General features: G+C 39.8%; 1 protein-coding gene across 2 annotated transcripts in view; it reads right to left on the bottom strand.

The window, feature by feature from the left end:
• WAC (WW domain containing adaptor with coiled-coil) overlaps positions 1 to 21,516 on the bottom strand; it is a 114,774-nt gene that overhangs the window by 27,641 nt on the left and 65,617 nt on the right. For both annotated transcript variants that reach the window (XM_084618162.1, XM_084618161.1), the window contains exon 8: positions 306 to 545. In XM_084618162.1, coding sequence (XP_084474288.1) covers positions 306 to 545 — 240 coding nt within the window. The remainder of the gene's footprint in view (positions 1 to 305; positions 546 to 21,516) is intronic.

Raw genomic sequence — 21,516 nt, 5'->3', positions numbered from 1 at the left:
AAACGAACAAAACCCAGCAAAGCCCCCAATTCCAATGAGACTACTTGTGCACATACATTATCTTGATAATTACGTATTTATATTACATTTCAGATAGTAACTTATATGGCAAGTTTAAAAAGTTAAATTAGAAACCTTAACAGCACAGCTAAGTTTACCTACGTATTCATTTGTCTATGTTGCACAATTTTATTCCCCTTATTTTAAGTAGGACTCCAGCTATTATGGTTTTATATTCTGTTATACATTGGATTTGCATAAATAAAAGTTATAAAGATTACATTAAATTTTTGTAGAAGTCTTACCTTCATTTATTTTGGATATATCTACACTAGAATTATTAAGCTGCAAGGTGGCTTGAAGAGCAGGCAGCAGCTGTCGAAGGAGATTTGGATCCTGAAGTAATGGAGGAATTGGTGATTGTGGGACTGGTGAGACAGGGACTGTAGAAGTAGCAGGTGCAGAAGTTGGATTCAGTCCAGAAGCAGAAGATGTGGAAGGAGTTGTGCAAGAATGGGAGACAGACTTGTCCACAGATGCAGACTCTGAACAGAAGACAAATATTAGGTTAGTTTTTCCTTCCCAATAAAGTGCATTATTACAGATCCTCACTAGTACACTACTCACATTAAATAAGAAGTATTAATTACCTTCTCTTTTATAGTCTCACATAACAGATACTAAACACAAAAGCATATGTCCAAGAAACTGAAAGATCTTATGACATACTGTTATTGGGACTTATTGTACTGCAGCTTGGTATAAAAAAGGAACAAATCTTATTTTCAGAACCTGCAATGGTTTAGGTACAACACAGAAAAATATCTTACCATGAATTCCATTATTATAATGATTTCCAACTTCTTACTGGAAGGAATCATAGTGAAAGTTGCCAGTGATACGACCAAGGCACACTGAGCATACTTTTCACGAAGCAAGATTTTTTACCTTTATTGCTATGAAACTTCATTTTCTTGCTAAATTTTAATTTCATCACGCACTTAATCCAGTTTATTGTAGGTCTGCCCTTGACTTTGCTGGACATTTTCTTTTTAGAAAGTATAGAACTCCATGGACTTGACAAAAAGATGGGATGACGTGTCCAATTTTAGGTTACAAATCAAGACCTTCACTACAGACCAGAATACAAGCAGCTAAAAAAACAAAGATAGGAACTGCCAAATGGGATACAAACAAGAGTTCATATAGTGTGGTATCCTGTCTGACAGTGAGCAGTACCAGATGTGTCAGAAAAAGCTGTTAGAATCCTCATAATAGGTAGCTATAGAATGATGTCCCACAGAGAACGTTTCTTCTCTGTTTAGAGTTTGGTTTATGTCCTGAAGCATCATCAGGACTTGCATCCTTTATATTTTTCATTTAATTCAAGTGTCAATGCTTATTATCCATATAGATGTCTACTCCTTTTGGAATCCTACTAAACTCTTGAAATCAAATTATATTTTGTAGCAACGAGTTGCACAGAATATGCAGGTTAAAAAGTACTTTCTTTAACCAATCTTGCTTTCATTTTACAGTAATACCCCCTAATTCTTATATTTTGAGAAAAAATGAAGAGCACTCCCATTTATTATTGATATACCATGCATTATTTTCTAGACCTCTATAACATTTTTTTGTTTAGGAAAAGAGCAGTCCATCCAGTAAATCTTAGCTCAGTTTCTTTTTAAATTCAAGTTTGCCAGTAAATAAAATCTGACTGGGGAAAACTACTACATTTTTGTAAAGAAAATTTTATTTTGCATAGCAAAATTTAATCATCTGATGCTTCTAAATCTTTTAATCTAACTCTAATAAAACTAGAGAGTTAAGAGAAAGAGTTACATGTTACAGGAGTTCAGTACTCCAGAATATGATCATTGAAACTACATTAAGTAGAGTGGATTTCTGTCTTCATGTGGTTGAGGGGAAAGAGTTCATGTTTACAAGTCACTGAAGAACTCAATGTGCTCTTTTAGCCGCATAGAAGAATTCTACGCTACAGTGCAGGAAGAACCAGGTTTGATTTCCAGCCTTGGTCTCTAGCACCCATGGAGTCTGGAAATAGTTTGAAAACAGTATGCCTCAAGCCCTGAGTAGCAAGAACTGACTTTAGTTACTCAATTGACTATGAGCAATGTTAACAGGCTTCAGAATAAGGAAGTCCCATCTAGCTCATCTCGGAACAGTGGTTGTAATATGATACATGGAGAACAGGGAAATGAATCTTGTCATCCACTGCCCTTTACCTTTGCCACCAATGAAAACTATGTTACAGTTCCTAAAATTGTGTGATCTATATAGCATGAGAGGTACTTTTCACAATGTCATTGCCCAAAAGAGTTTGCAAAGTATTTTCACATGCAACAAATGGACTTTAAAAGCAGAACATAGATGGAGGAGAAAAGAATGGTCACAGGATTATTATACAACCACATAACGACAGGTGCACAGCATAGCTGATCATTTATTATCCCTTCCCCATTTAAACAGCAAGTTCTTACTACAGGTTTTGCTCATATAAATACTAGGCACAAAACGTTAGTGTTCAAAGTAAACAGTACATTAAAATAATTTGCAGGAGAGGCACATCATGTGCAAAATAAGAACCCAGCTATAGTACATGTACCTTTACAAAAATGTAAAGTTTGACTACAACCTCAAAAATACCATACAAAGAAGCCATCTGAAGTTACTTGCAACAGACAAAGCAAGGAAGTGTGTATGGTTATGTACATAAACTACCTACTGTTCTGAGAGCTTTACAAAAAATAGATAATGACAGTTAAAGGGGAAAAAAAACAAATTCAACTGCCAGGACCAGATTCAAGTAATGTTTAGATTTTTAAGTGTTGTTTTAGTTGTTTGCTCTTAAAACAAACCACAGTTCAACACTATTCAATGCAAACATACAAAGATACTGAACTCCAGGAAACCTGTAAAGATATTTTGGTTTATTTGAACTCATTTGGATAAACATGTCAATAGAACTACAATAATTCATACAATCTTATTTGGTCCTTCAGTCAAAAATGGATGTCAGTGGAGCCAGTAACTTGGCTAAACATCTCAGACACTGTTCTAAAAATAGTACAGATTATAAAAACTTTATATATGTATAAGCTATACTTAAAAGCTAAACAACCCATTTTAAATATCAAACAGATAAAGAAAAATAAGTACTCAAAATTACACTTTCAGAATTAAACACTGCTTTAGTTAATGCGCATTATTGCTGCTGCATCATCATATCTGCTCCAAACATAAGAACAGCCATCATGGGTCAGATGAATGGTTCATCTAGCCCAGTATCTTGTCTTGCAACAGGAGCCAAAGCCAGATGCTTTGGACAGAACAAACAGAAATCCATAGAGCAATCCATTCAATTGTCCACTCCCAGCTTCTGGCAGCCAGAGGGTAGAGACACCCAGAGCACTGGGATGCATCCTTGACCATCTTGGCTAACAGCCACTGATGGACATATCCTCCACGAACTTAATTCTTTTTTGAACCCGGTTATACTTTTGTCCTTCACAACATCCCCTGACAACAAGTTCAACGGGCTAACTGTACACTGTGTGAAGTACTTCCTTTTGTTTGTTTTAAACCTGCTGCCTATTAATATCATTGGGTGACTCCTGGTTCTTGTGTTATTTATTCCTTCACATCCTTATTCACTTTCTCTCCGCCACTCATGATTTAATAGACCTCTATTATATCCCCTCCTTAGTCATCTCTTTTCCAAGCTGAACAATCCGTTTTTTTCAAACTCTCCTTATGCGGAAGCTGTTCCATACTTTTAATAATTTTCTGTTACCTTTCTATGTAACATTTCTAATTCTAATGGATCTTTTTTGAGATGGGGCGACCAGAACTACATGCAGTATTCAAGGTGTGGACATGCTTTGGATTTATGTAGTGGTATTATGACAGTCTGTCTTATTATCTATCCCTTTGCTAATGGTCCCAAACACTGTTAGCTTTTTTGACTGGGACTGCTCATTGAGCATATGGTTTTCAGAGAACGCTCTCTTCCTTGAGTGGTAATAGCAAATTTAGATCCCATCATTTTGTATGGATAGTTGGGATCAGGTTTTCCGATATGCATTACTTCGCACTTTTCAAGACTGAATTTCATCTGCCATTTTGTTTCCAGTAACTCAGTTTTGTGAGATCCCTTTTACTGCTGGTGGAATTCTGCACCAGCTGCACGCGTGCAGAAAACATGTTCCTCTGCAGATTTCTTTTGCTTCCCTGCAGAAAGTGACAGGGAAGCTGTAGGGTGATGGGGGGGGGGGGGTGTATGGTTGTAGTCTGATAGGCACTGCCCCCCCCAGAGGCAAGATGTTGGGTGTGGGGGCACACAGGGTCACCAGCCACTGCCCCTCCGTCTCTGCGAGCGCAGAGCTGCCTAGCTGAAAGACAGTGCCGCTTGGCTCCGCAGACTTTGCAGCTGGACGCCGCCTCCCACGTCCTAGTGCAAGTTCAGCTACCCTTCTGTGTGCTGGAAGCCATCCTGTTTTCTGTACAACAGTGAGTGCCTTTGGTGGGGCAGGAGCCCGGCATGCGGCATCCCCTCAGCAGTAGCTGCAGCTCCACCATTAAGCAAGCCCATCAAACCCCCATCCTGATGAGCCCTACCTTTCCTGCACCTGGACCACCCTGATGAGCCCCTTAAGACACCCCCCACTGAACTTCAACTGCACCCAGACCCCCTCACTGAGCCCCCACACCCAGACCCCCCGAGCCTCAACCACCTTCACCTGGACCCCCCTGCAGAGGACTATTGCCCCTGAACCTGGAACCCTCCAACAAGCCCCTGTGCATCCAGATCTCCCACTGAACCGCATGCACCCAGATTGCCCCACACAGAACCCTCTTAACCCACACCAGTATCCCCACACACTTAAACCCTCTACACTTGGATCCTGATCGGCTGAGCCTGCTTGCCTACACCTGGTGTGCCTGGCACAGAGGGCCCCGGCATGCTTCAGGGGCAGGCCCAGCCCTGGCGCTGTATGAGAGTCGGCTGCAGCCTGCGGTGGGGAGGGGACCTGCAGGGTTATCTCCAATCTTCATGCAGTCAGTGGCCTGTGTTCCCCACTGCCCATTTGGAACCTCCACATTTAAGACAATTAAACTTTGCAAAATTTTAAAATATACACAGAAATTTCTTTTTTTTTTGGCACAGAATTCCCTCAGGAGTAATCCTTTGTAACTCTTCACAGTCAGCTTTGGACTTAACTATTCTGAGTAATTTTGTATTGTTTGCAAATTTTTCCACCTCACTGTTTACCTGTTTTACCAGCTGATTTATGAGTATGTTGAACTGCACTGGTCCCAGTACAGATTCGTGAGGATCAGAAGGACCTAGACAAATTGGAGGATTGGGCCAAAAGAAATCTGATGAGGTTCAATAAGGATAAGTGCAGGGTCCTGCACTTAGGACGGAAGAACCCAATGCACAGCTACAGACTAGGGACCGAATGGCTAGGCAGCAGTTCTGTGGAAAAGGACCTAGGGGTGACAGTGGACGAGAAGCTGGATATGAGTCAGCAGTGTGCCCTTGTTGCCAAGAAGGCCAATGGCATTTTGGGATGTATAAGTAGGGGCATAGCGAGCAGATCGAGGGACGTGATCGTTCCCCTCTATTCGACATTGGTGAGGCCTCATCTGGAGTACTGTGTCCAGTTTTGGGCCCCACACTACAAGAAGGATGTGGATAAATTGGAGAGAGTCCAGTGAAGGGCAACAAAAATGATTAGGGGTCTGAAACACATGACTTATGAGGAGAGGCTGAGGGAGCTGGGATTGTTTAGCCTGCAGAAGAGAAGAATGAGGGGGGATTTGATAGCTGCTTTCAACTACCTGAAAGGGGGTTCCAAAGAGGATGGCTCTAGACTGTTCTCAATGGTAGCAGATGACAGAACGAGGAGTAATGGTCTCAAGTTGCAGTGGGGGAGGTTTAGATTGGATATTAGGAAAAACTTTTTCACTAAGAGGGTGGTGAAACACTGGAATGCGTTACCTAGGGAGGTGGTAGAATCTCCTTCCTTAGAGGTTTTTAAGGTCAGGCTTGACAAAGCCCTGGCTGGGATGATTTAACTGGGAATTGGTCCTGCTTCGAGCAGGGGGTTGGACTAGATGACCTTCTGGGGTCCCTTCCAACCCTGATATTCTGTGATTCTATGATCCCTGCCATTTACCTCTCTCCACCAAGAAAACTGAACATTTATTCCTACCCTTTGTTTCCTATCTTTTAAATAGGTACTAATCCATGAAAAGACCCTTCCTTCTTACCCCATCACTGCCTACTTTGCTTAAGAGCCTTTGGTGAGTGGTCTAATCAAAGGCTTTCTGAAAGTCCAAGTACACTATATTCATGGAATCACCCTTGTCCACATGGTTGTTGACCCCCTCAGAGAATTCTAATAGATTGATGAGGCATGATTTCCCTTTACAAAAACCATGCTGACTAATCAGCAACCATAGTATTAATTTGTGTGTCCGATAATTCTGTTCTTTACTATAGTTTCAACCAAGTTGCCGGGTATTGAAGTTAGGCTCACTGACCTTCAATTGCCAGGATTGCCTCAAGAGTCTTTTTAATAATTGGTGTCACATTAGTTATCCTCCAGTCATCTGAAACAGAATCTGACTTAAATATCATTTAGTAACTGTTCAACTTCATATTTCAGTTCCTTCAGAACTGTTGGGTGAATACCATCGTGTCCTGGTGACATGTAACTGTTTAATTTATCAATTTGTTCCAAAACCACCTCTACTGACACCTCAATTTGGGACAGTTCCTCAAATCACCCAGAAAGAATGGCTCAGGCAAGGGAATCTCCCATACATCCTCTGCAGAGAAGACTGATGCAAAATATTAATTTAGCTTCTCCCACAATGGCCATATCTTTCTTGAGAGTTCTTTTAGCATCTCTGTTTGTCCAGTGGCCTTATTCATTGTTTGGCAGGCTTCCTGCTTCTAGTGTACTTAAAATTTTTGCTGTTCGTGTGTGTGTGTCTTTTGCTAGTTGCTCTTCAAATTCTTTTTTTGGACTACCTAATTATACTTTTACACTTGACTTGCCAGAGTTTACCTTACTTTCAACTTTCCTTAGTAGGATTTAACTTCCAATTTTTAAAGAATGCCTTTTGGCCTCTAACCTCTTTTTACTTTGTTGTTCAGCCACGGTAGCATTTTTTTGGTCCTCCTTTTTTTATCCAGGGTATACATTTAATTTGAACTTCTATTATGGTGTTTTTTAAAAGTTTCCATGCAGCTTACAGACATTTCACTTTTGCGACTGTACCTTTTAAATTTCCATTTAACTAGCTCTCTCATTTTTGCATAGTTCCCCTTTCTGAACTTTTCCAGTAGTAAACATTTGGCACCATTCACTAGTACCAGAGCTGCTGTAGCTCATTTCTGACAGAGTGGATAAAATTCATGGATCATTGATTTATGATGAAAATCATGACTTTAAACTGATTTTAATTAGAAATCCATTTTTATACACACGTTGCTAGTTCTTTTTTTTCCTATTTTATAATCTTAAATTGCTATACTGAACGTTTAATACTTTCCTTTATAATTTTAAGTAGTTTCAGATTTTACATATAGATTGTTTCCTACTGAAAAGGATCATACTTAAAATGCTCATGCATACTTGAAAAGGCAAGTCCATGACTTCATTAACATCCTTACTCAGAAAACAGAAATTCAAAATATAAGACTGATGAGCACTATAGCTATATTGTCAACTGGCACCACCTTCCAATATTCGCAAGGCTGAAAAGCTGTTCTGATATTCGCAAGGCAAACAAGTAGGGTTGTCAAGCAATTAAAAAAATTGCAATTAATCACATTGTATTCTATTACTGTTTTAACAATTTATTTAAATATTTTGGATGCATTCTACATTTTCCAAATATATTGATTTCAATTATACACAAAATACAAAGTGTACAGTGCTCACTTTATTTATTACAAATATTTGCACTGTAAAAATGGTAAAAAAAACAGTCTTTTTCAATTCAGCCAATACAAGTACACTGGACCCTTGCTAGAACGTGCATCTATATAATGTGAATTCGGATATAACGCGGCCATGGATCCCAAATTTAAGTACCGTAAAAAAAATTTTTTTGAGTATAGACGTGATAAATTAACCGCTGAACGTTCTCCTGTCGACTCTACTACTCCACCAGAACGAGGAGCGCAAGCACAGTTGACGGGAGTACGTCAGCTATTCACACTTGATCAAGATGTCATCGCCATTTTTAAGCAGCACTATCGACGGAACTTGGTACGACAAATGATAGAAAGCGAGTTGTCTGTCACTGATTTTCTGAAGAAGCTGACTATAAAAAATTTTTTACATTGGCAGCGAGTCCTGGAATTTATTACACGCTGGAACGATAAACCGCTGTTGGATGGTGGGACTGAGTGTGTCATTTGGCCACCCGCTCCTGGAAGAAAATGAAGAAAGCAGATCACAGTCTGACGAGGAATTCAGCTGAGGGATTTACAGAGGAGGAAGTTGGAAGAACAGACATGGAGTGGATGCAGGAGCTGTGCCAGCAACTGTCCGGGCTCGGGGTAACTGTTCTTCCACAAAATATTGAGTTCTGGATAAGAGGCGATGATGAAGCAGAAGAATTTTCTCCCGTTGCTGAAAGACTAACAGAAGACCAAATTCTTCAGGCAGTACAACCAAACAACATTCCAGAAGCTGAAGAATTGGACTTCGCCATGGAAGAAGAGGAGGAAGATGAAGTGGATGTCGTTCCATCAACTGTGACCGTAACCATCTTAGAGACTGCTTTGAGATGGTTTGATATGCAAGACGTTGAGCCTATAAAAATTATGCAGCTACATAGTCTTTTGCAGTTTGCTAAGCGGAAGTAGCACAGCAACAAGAAGCAAAAGCAACTCACCGACATTTTAAAGAAAAACTAGACTAGTTTATTCTAATGTCTACTTTAAATGTCTAATAAAGTAACATTTTTTTTCTCGTTTATTGTTTCCTTCACATAGGAGTTTTATTTTCTATTTATTTTATAGATGTGACATTTACTGTCTACAGTAATTTCATTTTAACGCGGTCCCCACTATAACACGGTACTTGGCATGGATCCCAAATTCCACGTTCTAGTGAGGGTCTGGTGTACTGTAGTGTGATCTCTTTATCATGAAAATTGAACTTACCAATGTAGAATTATGTCAAAAAAAACCAAAGTCTGCATTCGAAAATAAAACAATGTCAAATTTTAGAGCCTGCAAGTCCACTCAGTCCTAATTCTTGTTCAGCCAATTGCTCCGACAAACAAGTTTGTTTACATTTGCAGGAGATAATGCTGCCCACTTCTTCTTTACAATGTCACCTGAAAGTGAGAATAGAAGTCTGCAGGCACTGTTGTAGCTGGCATAGCAAGATAATTACGTGCCAGATGCGCTAAAGATTCATATGTCCCTTCATGCTTCAACCACCATTCCAGGGGACATACATCCACCCTGACGACGGGTTCTGCTCGGTAATGATCCAGCGTAGCATGGACCGACGCATGTTCATTTTCATTATCTGAGTCAGATGCCACCAGCAGAAGGTTGATTTTCTTTTTTGGTGGTTCGGGTTCTGTAGTTTCCGCATCTGAGTGTTGCTCTTTTAAGATTTCTGAAAGCATGTTCTACACCTCATCCCCCTCAGATTTTGGAAGGCACTTCAGATTCTTAAACTTTGGGTTGAGTGCTGCAGCTATCTTTAGAAATCTCACATTGGTACTTTCTTTGCATTTTGTCAAATCTGCAGTGAAAGCATTCTTAAAATGAACGTGTGCTGGACCTTCATCTGAGATGGCTATAACATGAAATATATGGCAGAATGCAGGTAAAACAGAACAGGAGACACACAATTTTCCCCCAAGGAGTTCAGTCACAAATTTAATTAATGCATTAATTTTTAATGAGCGCCATCAGCATGGAAGCATGTCCTCTGGAATGGCGGCCAAATCATGAAAGGGCATACGAACGTTTAGCATATGTGGCACATAAACACCTTGCAATGCCAGCTACGAAAGTGCCATGCAAATTCCTGTTCTTATTTTCTGGTGACACTGTAAATAAGAAGAAGGCAGCATTATCTCTTGTAAATGCAAACAAACTTGTTTGCCTTAGCGATTGGCTGAACAAGAAGTAGGACTGAATGGACTTGTAGGCGCTGAAGTTTTACATTGTGTTGTTTTTGAGTGCAGTTATGTAACAAAACAAAAAATCTACATTTGTAAGTTGCACTTCCACATCAAAGAGATTGCATTACTGTATTTGTATGAGGTGAATTGAAAAACACTATTTCTTTTGTTTATCATTTTTACAGTGCAAATATTTGTAATAAAAAATAACATACACCGATTTCAATTACAACACAGAATACAATATATATGAAAATGTAGAACATCCAAAATATTTAATACATTTCAACTGGTATTATATTGTTTAACAGTGTAATTAAAACTATCATTAGTGGTGATTTTTTTTTAATCGCGATTAATTTTGAGTTAATTACGTGAGTTAACTGCGCTTAATCGACAGCCCTACAAAAAAGTTTAAATGCTTTGACCAGGCTATGCTCCTCCATCAGAGTTTGCAGTCTGAAGTCAATGGAACTTGTGCTCCTAAGTCACTATGGTACTTTTGAAACTTCCACCTTTAGACCCCTAAATATGGGCTTGAGAGCTTAACTTTAGATTCTTTTTTTAATGCCAGCCTTTGTATAAAAATTCATATTAACTTTGCTAATGTGTTGAAAGTCTAAATAATTTTCCACTGTTAATACTAGAACAGCTCTACTTTGAAGTGAACAATTTTAGTCCCTGATGCTGCAGCCATGCCTAACTACAAGTACATGAGAAGTTTCATGGCAATGTGAATAGCTGTATGAATAAAGTTATGTACCTGCTAGACTATTTTGACTCCCAGACTTACTTTGTAATATTTAGTCTTCTGCTCACAGCAGGTTTTCTTTCTTTTATTAAAAAGAGATACCCTATTGCAGTAACATTTTAAAAACATCATTTATAAATTAAAATTTGGTGCACTAATCTAAAGTTCCAGTAGCACAAATTCACAAATTAGTTTTACAAAACTTCAGCCTGCTTTAAATGTGACTTTCATTGCATTTAAATTAGTCTACCCTGTTATTTGAGGGCTTTTACATTTATTACTTTAAAACTTTTCTCCCTCTGGGTCCAGACTGGATTTATAACTAAAGCACATGATTTCAAAGGTAGATAAAGCCAACAAATACTTCCAATAAAACAAACCCTCTGAAATATTTCAAAAATAGTTTTTATGATATATTACATTTATAAGATACGTGATGGTATAATACGGTATAAAAGTTTAGCATGCATTCTTTTCAGATTATATGTATAACTCATTTGCAGATTCACCACTTATGGAGTTACACAACTACACCAAACTCTTCATGATAAACACTTATTCCACACTATCATGTATCATCATGTATTTCCTGTTTTTATGTATAATTTTAAAAAAATATTCACTTTTTAAGACCTCCTTTTTGAACTACTGCTGTATTGTGAAGTGACTGGACTACTGTGATCTTGCCAGTAGAGGGGAGTATGCTTTACAATATTTAAATAAAATTATATGCACACACAGAGCACAAAGAACCATAATTCCCCCTTATTCTTCAGAACTAGCTTATGCTTATGTTTAGCACTAGTAATATCACAGTTAAGACACACAACTTGTTTATGAATGTAAAGACTTGAATTTAACTAGACGGCTTTTGGTAAAATTTCCTAGAATACGAAATACTTAAAATATTGCCCTAAGATTATATCACAAATGTCTCTTGCAAAAGAACGTTGAGTTCTCCATCTCTCAGCAAGAACATATTTGAAGAAAAACTTGGGGTACTCAAGTGACATGGATTCCATATGACGCAGTTATCAGGAGAAGTTGAAAATACTTTTGCAGTAAGCCTAACAGTCTGATTGCGTAAGGTAGTCAAAAAAATGCACTGCATTTAGCAGCCCATATACTAATGCTCGTAATTATTTTCAGTATTCATCCAACAGCAGAAACTGGGATTCCCTAATAAAATTTCTTTGTGATTAATTACCAGTTCCCCAGCCATTTGCTAGGGTTCAATTGGGTGTTTAGAAGTATATAAAATCCTTTAAATCTGCTAGAGTAGCGTGAGAACACAGAGTTGAAATTATCCAAATTTGGGTTGAACTGAACATGTCTGGAAGAGATAAGCCCTCAGGTCTGCTGAGAATTTTGATCAACCAATCCCTCTTAATCACCGTTAACTTAATGTTATCTTCAGAAACAATGCTATCTAGAGGACTGATGCAAAAACATGTTTTTTTGTAAAGTGAACTACCCACATGTACATCAAGCTTTAACTCTGAGATACAGTCTCTTCATTAAGCAACCATCTATGTCCAAACCCAAGACTAGAAAAACAAATGGAAAAGAATGCAAATTTGATCCTGTGAAAGAACAAATTTTCTCTTTAAAAACGTTGACATATTAGAAGTATAAGGATTGTCTCAGAAGCCTGGGAGAAGTGTTGATTAAGATGGTAAAACGACTGAGGAGCTTTGCAGATCTCTTTACGGAGGATACAAATGTGTGTCCAAGAGAAACACACAAGACTTTTTAACCTTCTTAAGCAAGATTAAAATAAAGTAAGTAGTCCTTTAGGCACAATCCTCATGAAAATACCTTGTCCCATGGAAGAGCTATCACTTATTGTGAAAATGTAAACTGGAACGAAGAGCAGAATTGCTTTTCCATTATATCAACTCTATTGCATATATGTAAATGAGTTTTTAACATTAGTAATCCCCCAGATCTGAGAGAGATGTATTGCTAATGTACTCACCAGAACTTTCCTCTCTGATCATGCTTCCATTGAGACACTGGCTTTCAGTAACCACTTAAATATTTCCTGAATTAGTCAAACTAAGCACAGTAGAGATCACCTTTTGGGGCCAGAGAGATTTCAGATTTTTTTTTTTTTGTTTAAAGACTACCTAAAGACAAATTACTTTTAGTTGTGATATAGCATGAAATTGTTTCCCTTAGAACAATGTGGAAAAACAAAAAGGTAATGTATCTCCAGTGTCAATAGCCTAGAAAGTTATCAAGCAACTAAAAACAAGATATCTGTTCCAGTTTAACATATGCACCTCTACCCCGATATAACACGGTCCTCGGGAGCCGAAAAATCTTATCGCATTATATCGAACTTGCTTTGATCCACTGGAGCGCTCAGCCCCACCCCCTCCCAGAGCACTGCTTTACTGCATTATATCCGAATTCATGTCATATGGGGTCTCTTTATATTGGGGTAGAGGTGTAGTTAGCAAACAATGGGAAAGTTACAGGAATTTATTTATATACAAGCTGTAATATAAGGAAGGAAAGAAGCAAGCAGAGTAAATAAAACCAGCAAAATTAGGGAAAAAAATTTTAATATAGGGAATTAAAAATTATTTATGAAGTGTTGTGAAGAATTTCTTTAAACAGTACCATGACCAGACTGCAGCTGATTTTTTTTTTTTTTTTTAAAGGATTTAGGGCTTGTCTACACAGCACCGGCACAGCGTACTGGAGGGATGTGATCTATATAGCACATTAATTGCTCCACGTAGACCCTGCTGGTGTGCTCAAAAAGGTACCTTATTTGCATTAACGTAGTCTCGTGGGTGCTTTTTTAGAGAGCACCAGCAGGGTCTACATGGGCAGTTGGAATGCAGAACAACATGATTTACAAATCACCCTCCTCTGAGAAGATACAATAGTTGGAATCTGACTGACCAGTGATAATATCTGTTTGACAATAGTAAAGACGTCTAACATTAAGTTAGGTAATCTTCCTAGTGACAAGTTATATATCACAGAATGTACCATCAGAATGGGCCCCTTGTTGAAAATCCCAAGAATAGTCTAAGAACTGAAATGACATGCATACTAACATTTGCCCCAGCGATTCCTTTCAAGGTCAGTTGTGAAACATTAAGCAGGGCATTCTAGAAAAGCTTTGTGTCTATTATTTGTGAAGTGCATGAACAAAGGATTTCACTGATCAACATGAATAGCATGGAGACTGTAATTTCGAACTGCTGTTAATAACTGAGTTATAAGCCAGAAAGACTGTGTTCCCTATGTCACTTTAAGTCCCTCCATTGGCATCCACCACAAACCTCTTGTCCTAACCTTCAAAGATCTCCACAATTCAGCCTTGTGCTACCTACCCACCCTGTTATCTTCTTTTGAGGTTGAGTTGCACCTTTGATAATGCCAGCCTCTATTGCCTGCTCATTAATTTCTCCCACAATCACATTTACACTTTCTCCCATCGCACCCCTTTTCATGGGCAAAAAACTCTAAAAAGCCACAGAATCAACACCTTATCCTCCAAACAAAACACACCTGCTGTACTGCTTACAGAAAGCTGCCATGTAATAATGGCTAGGCAAGTGACCAGTTGTAATTACGATTACTGATTATGGACTGCACACAACACTAGATTGGGCTAGAACATCCTACTGATTTTCAGTATCCTGTATTCCTGGGGGAATTCTGTGCCACTGCGCAATAAAAAAATTTGCAGAAATTAATGTTGTGCATGCAGAATCTCCCCCACCACACAAATGGGCTGCAGAGATGTTGGCCACCACTAGGGGCTGCTTGACCTGGCAGAATCCAGCTCACAAAGAGAAGATGGGGGGGGGGGGAGGTGGCGAGGAGAAAGAGGAGTGGAGGGTTCCCAGCAACTGCAGTTCTTGCACACCCTGAAGGGAGGAGAAAGCTGCATGCAGAAAACTCCACAAAAACCTGGAATCCAGAATCAGGCTGTTTCTCCTTGTGGATCCCTGGGTTCTGGGAGGTAGAGCGTGAGAGAGTGTGTGTGAGAGAATGTGTGTGTGTGGGGGGGGGGGGTTTGCACTCTGCTGGGCTCTGGAGGATAGAGGCTGTGTCTGGGCTGGGGGGGGGGGCAACAGGTGGCCTCCGGGAGTAGGGGCCCATGGTTGAGCTCTGCAGGAGAGGAGAGTGTCTGGCCCCCCACCTGGGATCTGGGGTGGGGAGAGGGCAGAGTAACAGGAACTAGGTTGTTGTAGGGGTTTCTTTATCTCTACTCCAAGGGGAATATGTATGTGTGTTGTTACAGACATACTTGCTGACAGGTATTTTGAAATAAATTACCAAAATAATTGTAACTGGTATGATTAGAGAGGGTTATTTTGACAAAATCTGCAGAATTTTGCAGAATTTTAAAATATTGTGCGCAGAATTTTTAATTTTTTGGTGCAGAATTCTCCCAGGAGTAATACTGTCCTCACATTTCCCCAAACACCTTGTTCATCTCATCTACCTATTATGTCTGGTCTTGGAATAGAATAAGCTCTTTGGGGCAGTGATTTAACAAGTTTTTATAGGGCCTAACACAATGGGGCTCTGACCTGACAAGGTCTCCAAGTGCTATTAAAACATAAAACATTCAACAGCAGCAACAGCTGGAGATACTCCATGCAAGATACCAGCTCTACATTTCATAAATAGAGCTGGTCAACTCCAACTGTGACCCTGATTATTACTGGGATATACCAATTGAGCTGATTCTCTGAAGCAGTTTATTTTGTTTTTCTTGTGTACAATTACTGAATCAATGATTCCAAGCACTGACAAACTCTTATTTTGACAATAAGAAGACAAGACACAAAAAGTAAACCATCAGTAATAGGCAGTTGAGCCTGAAAATATTTGAAGAACCCTGCAACACCCTCTCTAGTTGAGAATGAAGTGATCATAAGAACAGCCCTTCAAAGAGAGACAAACTGCAAATATCAACCAAAGAAGAAGATGCAATGGAACTGTCAGTAGGAATGCAACAGCTAACTCCTCCAGAAGGTAGATGGTATATCAAATAAGAAAGTTGAGAGTTGGAGAGAAGCCCATCTGCCGCTGATCAACTGCTTTAAACTGTCTGTATCAACACCAAAACCAACATGACAATATTCCTCTGACCAACATACTAAGTGGTACAGAAAGCTTGAAAACAAATTGCTGCCTATAGATAGAAGCGCTGAAAGAGAAGTATCCCATACAGACAGACTGTTAGGATAAAAAAGAAATATGGCAGCATTCATTCACATAACAATTAGAAATGGGAAAATGGGTAATGCAATCTACATATAAAACAGCAAAAAAATAGGAAAAGCAACCCCACACTTTCTCTGAATAAATAACCATCACAGAGACCACAAACAGAAGCTGCAGATTCTGACTAACACTCAAACCAAAGAATAGAGGTCAAATAGTTCTTCAAGAACTCTCCACTCCTGCAACTTTTTAAGGAAAGGTTTGGCATGGCAGGAGACGTACAAAGGATCAGTGAATAAAATACAAAGCAAAGCAATCTCAAATTATTTTCAGATTCTAGAAGAGTAAATAAAAGAATGACTGACTGATTTGGAAGTTTGATGACAAAATTAAATCCAGTATTTTGCATTTATATTATGCTTTTAATTCCAAAGCATTTTACAAACTGCGTGTGTATATATATTTGTAAAGTGCTTTAGGATTAAAGGCGTCATATAAATGTAAAATACTGTATTTAATTTTACAATTATCTATTGATATATAAATCACTAATATTAAGCACCACCTCTGGGACGTGAGTAAAGGCAGACAAATCACCAGACATTGTACAGGATTGCAGAAGGCTCCCCTCCCCCGGCCTTTTATTTTTTTTAATTTATTCATTTATTTTTTTAAATAATAAACAGTAGGTAATTGTATTCTTCTTTGACCTTGTATGTATATTTGGACAAAAAGTTCCATGGAACTAATGTCCATAGAAAACAGACAGCAGTATTGCGTGGGTATTCTTAATGAGCCTCTACACACCATAAACTGCATGGAATTTTGTTTATATACCTGAGAAATATTAATGGTTGAGTTAATTTAGCTATAATTGAATCTTGTGGTTTGTGTGCATGTGTTTCAAGCCTGATGTTTCAATCAATAAGCTATCTCGTCTTTTCCCCTATTATACAAATAGCTAGTTATGAACTTGAATACTTTCTTCAGAGCAATTTTGATCTGTTTTCTGTCTGAAACCCAGGAAGAATAATTTTTGCTCACAATATAGTCTCATAGGAAAAATAAGGTTAGATTAACAACCAAATTAGCTAGAATTATGACAAGTAGTACTGGATTTACTTGCTAGCATTCAGTCTAAATTTCATGAGTAGAATGCCCTTTGATCGGGGAACTGAATACGATGCTATTCAGAGCTAGCAGAAGTGTGCGAAGAAAGGAACATCCTCAACTTCTTATATCAGGATAGATCTAACACCACATAGAGGTCAAAAACACGTCAAATTTAAGTAATGAGATGAACTATCTTTTAAAATCTTAGTTCTAGAGACAAAGCACAGAAATTTAAGATAGAATTGGAAATACAGAATATAGGCAGAATGATCAGTGAGAATGTTTTGCACAGTTTGAGTTTGCAAAAAAGGTACAAGCAGGTCTTTAAGAAACATTTAGATGCTAAAAACGAAGTGGGTGGGAGTAACCTTATACAGTTTTTGCTCACAGAGAACACTGTATACACACTAATGCATCTTGTTTCGTGGAGGTGCTGATTTCCTCTTTAGTACCTTTTCCCCCTGCAAGCTTTCATTAACATATACATTTGGTTGCCTCTCTATTTTTCCACTAGAAGTTTGCTTTTTTACAGTGAATGTTTCAGTTTTTACATAAAATTGTTGTAACACTTAAAATTACTAAAAAAGAAATTTAGTAAAAAATTCTCTATTTTCAGTTTCTTTATTCTGCACATTTGATAACATTTGTGTGTACAGCCAAACAGCTTTCTTGACTGTCAGTTGCATTTCCTATCTTATGCACTAGAAATTGCAATCCTTTATTTAAAAATGCTGGAAAATATCTGTGAAGGCAAGGGAAGGAATGCAAGACTTGAGCCCTTCATTTAAAAAAAAAAAAAAAAAAAAGACAACCCACTACACCTTACAAATAAAAGCCATTTAAAAAAAAATATTTCAGGGCATACTGTTTAAAGGATACATACTGAAATTAGTTATTTCAATTAATATACATTGACAGCATCTTTTTTAATTCTTCCAAAATTACTCTCCTGAAGTGTAATTCTGTTTCACAGTGCTATATTCTGAGAATAATTCCTTACTAAGGCCTCGTCTACACTACAAAGTTAGGTTCACATAAGCTGCCTTGCGTCGACCTAGTTATGCATGTGTCTACCCTTAAATATATTTCCCATGGATGTAAGTGCCCCTTTACAAACACACTACCACCATCTCCTTCGTGTTGAGCCAGGGTTGATGTACTGAGGTTGATATGGCACAAGTGAAGACACTGTTACTTATGTCATCCCTAACAGTCCTCCAGAAGAGGTCTCACAATGTCTGACAATGACTGCTCTGCTGTCAATTGTGAACTACATAGCCCAGGGGTCAGAGAGACCAGAAAGCCTCCCTCCCCTTTAAAGCCCCACAAATTTTTCAAATGTTTTTTTCCTGACTGTCCAGGTTGGCAAGCGCACCTAGCAGTTCTCCATTCTTATGCACAACTGCCCAGCTGACTATGCTAGCTACATGCTTCAGATAAGCTGCAGCCTGGAGTAGATGGGAGATACTGGATATGGGGAGAAGAGCCTGTGTGAGCACAGCTGTAGAAAGGTGGACATCTATAAACAGATTGCACAGGGGATGTGGGAGCAAGGATCTGACATGGACCAGCACCAGTGCCTCATGAAAGTGAAGGAACCACATCAGACATATCAGAAGGCCAGGGAGGCCAACAGTCGATCCAATGCCAAGCTGCAGACCTGCCGCTTTTACAAAGAGCTACATGTCGTACTTGGCAGTGACCTCAATACCACTCCACACATCACCGTGGATAAACTCCGTGGGGCCTGAGTCACAGGCCCCTGCCATGAACAGAAATGAGGAGGAGGAGAAAGATACAGGACATGCTAATGGGAGGAGGGGTCCAGCTATGCCATGAACCAGGACCTGTTTGAGACTCCATTCCAGTCCAGTCAGTCCCAACAGTCAAGCCTGGAGGAGCCCAATGCAGAGGAAGGAGCCACATGTGTAAGAGGAGGTTATTTATCTCCCACTGCAGGTTCCTCAAGATATGTGGTCTCTATCTGTAATCCACTGGGAGTTATGCATGCACACCACACACTCAGAGTTGGAGAATTCTGAAAGTAGTGTCCACTGGTCTGCGGATGGCCCCTCACTCAGCCCATGTTTCCAACCAAGGTGATAAAGGACAGGGCAGAAGGACATCTCCAGTTTTTCCTCTACCATGAATCTGACAGACTCGAAGCAGACGGGAAGGAGGATGGGAAGTGGAATACAGGTAGGGACCACACATCTCAAAGAACCTCTGGCTACAGGTAAGCAACTTTCTCTTCTTTTTTTAAGAGACTGTCTCTATTGTATTCCACTGAGGGTAACTGACAAATAGTGCCTAGGTTGGAGAAGGGTGCGATGAGGAGGATGGAAGGGTTGTGGAGAGAACCGCCGTGCCAAAGGAGGCATCTGATGCTAAGTCCTGCTCCAAGGCATACAGTGTTACTAAGGTATGCACAGAACTCCATGTGTGTGCTCTACATAGGTCTATGAGGGCATGTCTACATTACCCAAAGGATTGACGGGCAGCGATCGATCCAGTGGGGGTTGACTTATCACGTCTATCACGACGCGATAAATCGATCACTGAGCACTCTCCCGTCGACTCCGGTACTCCACTGAGGCAAGAAGTGCAGGCAGAGTTGATGGGGAAGCGTCAGCTGTCGACTGACCGCAGTGAAAACACCGTGGTGAGCATATCTAAGTACGTCGACTTCAGCTACGTTGTTCACATAGCTGAAGTTGCATAACTTAGACAGATTCCACACCCCCCTCATTGTAGACCTGGCCTGAGAAGCACTTTCTGAAGGGAGGCCGTGTTGGTAGCCTGAGCCCATATCTCTCTGGTGAGGAGGAAGGCAGAGATTGATGAAACCAGAAATCCTCTTGGAGATGGCCTGTCCTTAGTCTCTTGGCTACTGCAATAAACGGTCTAGGGGACCTTTCCTGACGTCAAGGGAATGGAGTTGGTGTTCTTCTGCAGAGGTATGTGGTTTCGGGAAGAAAACAGGTAAGTGAATGGATTACTTCATGCGAAAGTGGGATACCACCTTTGGTAGAAATTTAAGGTGTAGACATAAGGAGACCTTATCCTTGTGGAATATTATGAACGACAGATCTGCTATCATAGCTCCAAGTTCACAGACTCTTCTTACCAAAGTGACAGCAACCGGGAAGGTTGACTTTAATGGAAAGGAGAGATGTGGAAGACGATGCCAGTGGCTCAAAGGGGGGTTTAATTGAAGCAGAGAGTACCAAATTCAAGTCGCATTGAGGTATGACCGTTTGGAGGGGAGGGAAGATTCTGAGGAGGCCCTTCCAAAATCTAGCAGTTAGTGGATGTGTAAAATCAGAGCAACCCCTCACAGGTGGATGGAATGTGCTGAGTGCCATCAGGTGGACTGTCAAAGTGCTATGGGTAAGACCCAATGACTTTAGAGATAGAATGTAATCCAGGATTAGGGGAATTTCTGCCACTTCTGGTAGAACCCCTTTATGTTAGTCCAAGACGAAAAAGTCTCCATTTAGCCTGGTAACATTGTCTAGTGCAGTTCTTCCCTCTGTTAGAGAGATGTCTTGTATAGCTGAGGAGCATGTCCATTCTAGAATAGATGTCCATCCAAATACTATGCCCTGAGGTAGAGTGGATGTGGAGTGGGGTGCCAGTGTACTGGGTCAGAAGATGATCAGGGAAGTTCAGGATGGGAACTGGTGGACAGGACCACATGTGAAAGAAATTGGGGAATCAAAATTGTCTGGCCCAGAGGGTGTGTGTGTGTGATAAGAATGACCACCTCCCTCTTTTCAGATTTTGTGGCATACTCAAGGAAGGAGCAGCAGTGGAGGAAAAGCATAGTTGAGCTGATCTGACCAAGAGGGTAGGAGAGCATCACCCCGGGAGTGATAATCAATGGCTCCCCAGGAGCAGTACATGGTGCACTTGCTGTTGGTCTGAGAAGCAAATAGGTCTCTGGCTGGGGTCCGCCATTGTTCAGAGATGTCATGTAGCACTGTATCGTGAAGTTCCCACTCATCATCAATCCCGAAGTGTCTGCTGAGTGAGTCCACAGGTACATTTTACATCCCTGGATAGGGTGATATGTTGTTTGACGTATCAGGTCCAGAAGTTCAACATTGCTGTGCACAGAGTGGAGGATCTCACTCTCCCATGTCTCCCCTTGTTTGTTGATATAGAAAACAGTGCTGGTATTGTCTGACATGATCAGAACCTGGTGAGAGCATGTGAGTTGGACAAAGGATTTGCAAACCTTTTTGTACTGTTCA

Source organism: Lepidochelys olivacea (assembly GCF_965140295.1).
Source record: "Lepidochelys olivacea isolate rLepOli2 genome assembly, chromosome: 2".
Lineage (NCBI taxonomy): Eukaryota > Metazoa > Chordata > Testudines > Cheloniidae > Lepidochelys > Lepidochelys olivacea.
The sequence above is the reverse complement of the archived record's forward strand: the minus strand, read 5'-3'. Positions and strand labels throughout refer to the sequence as shown.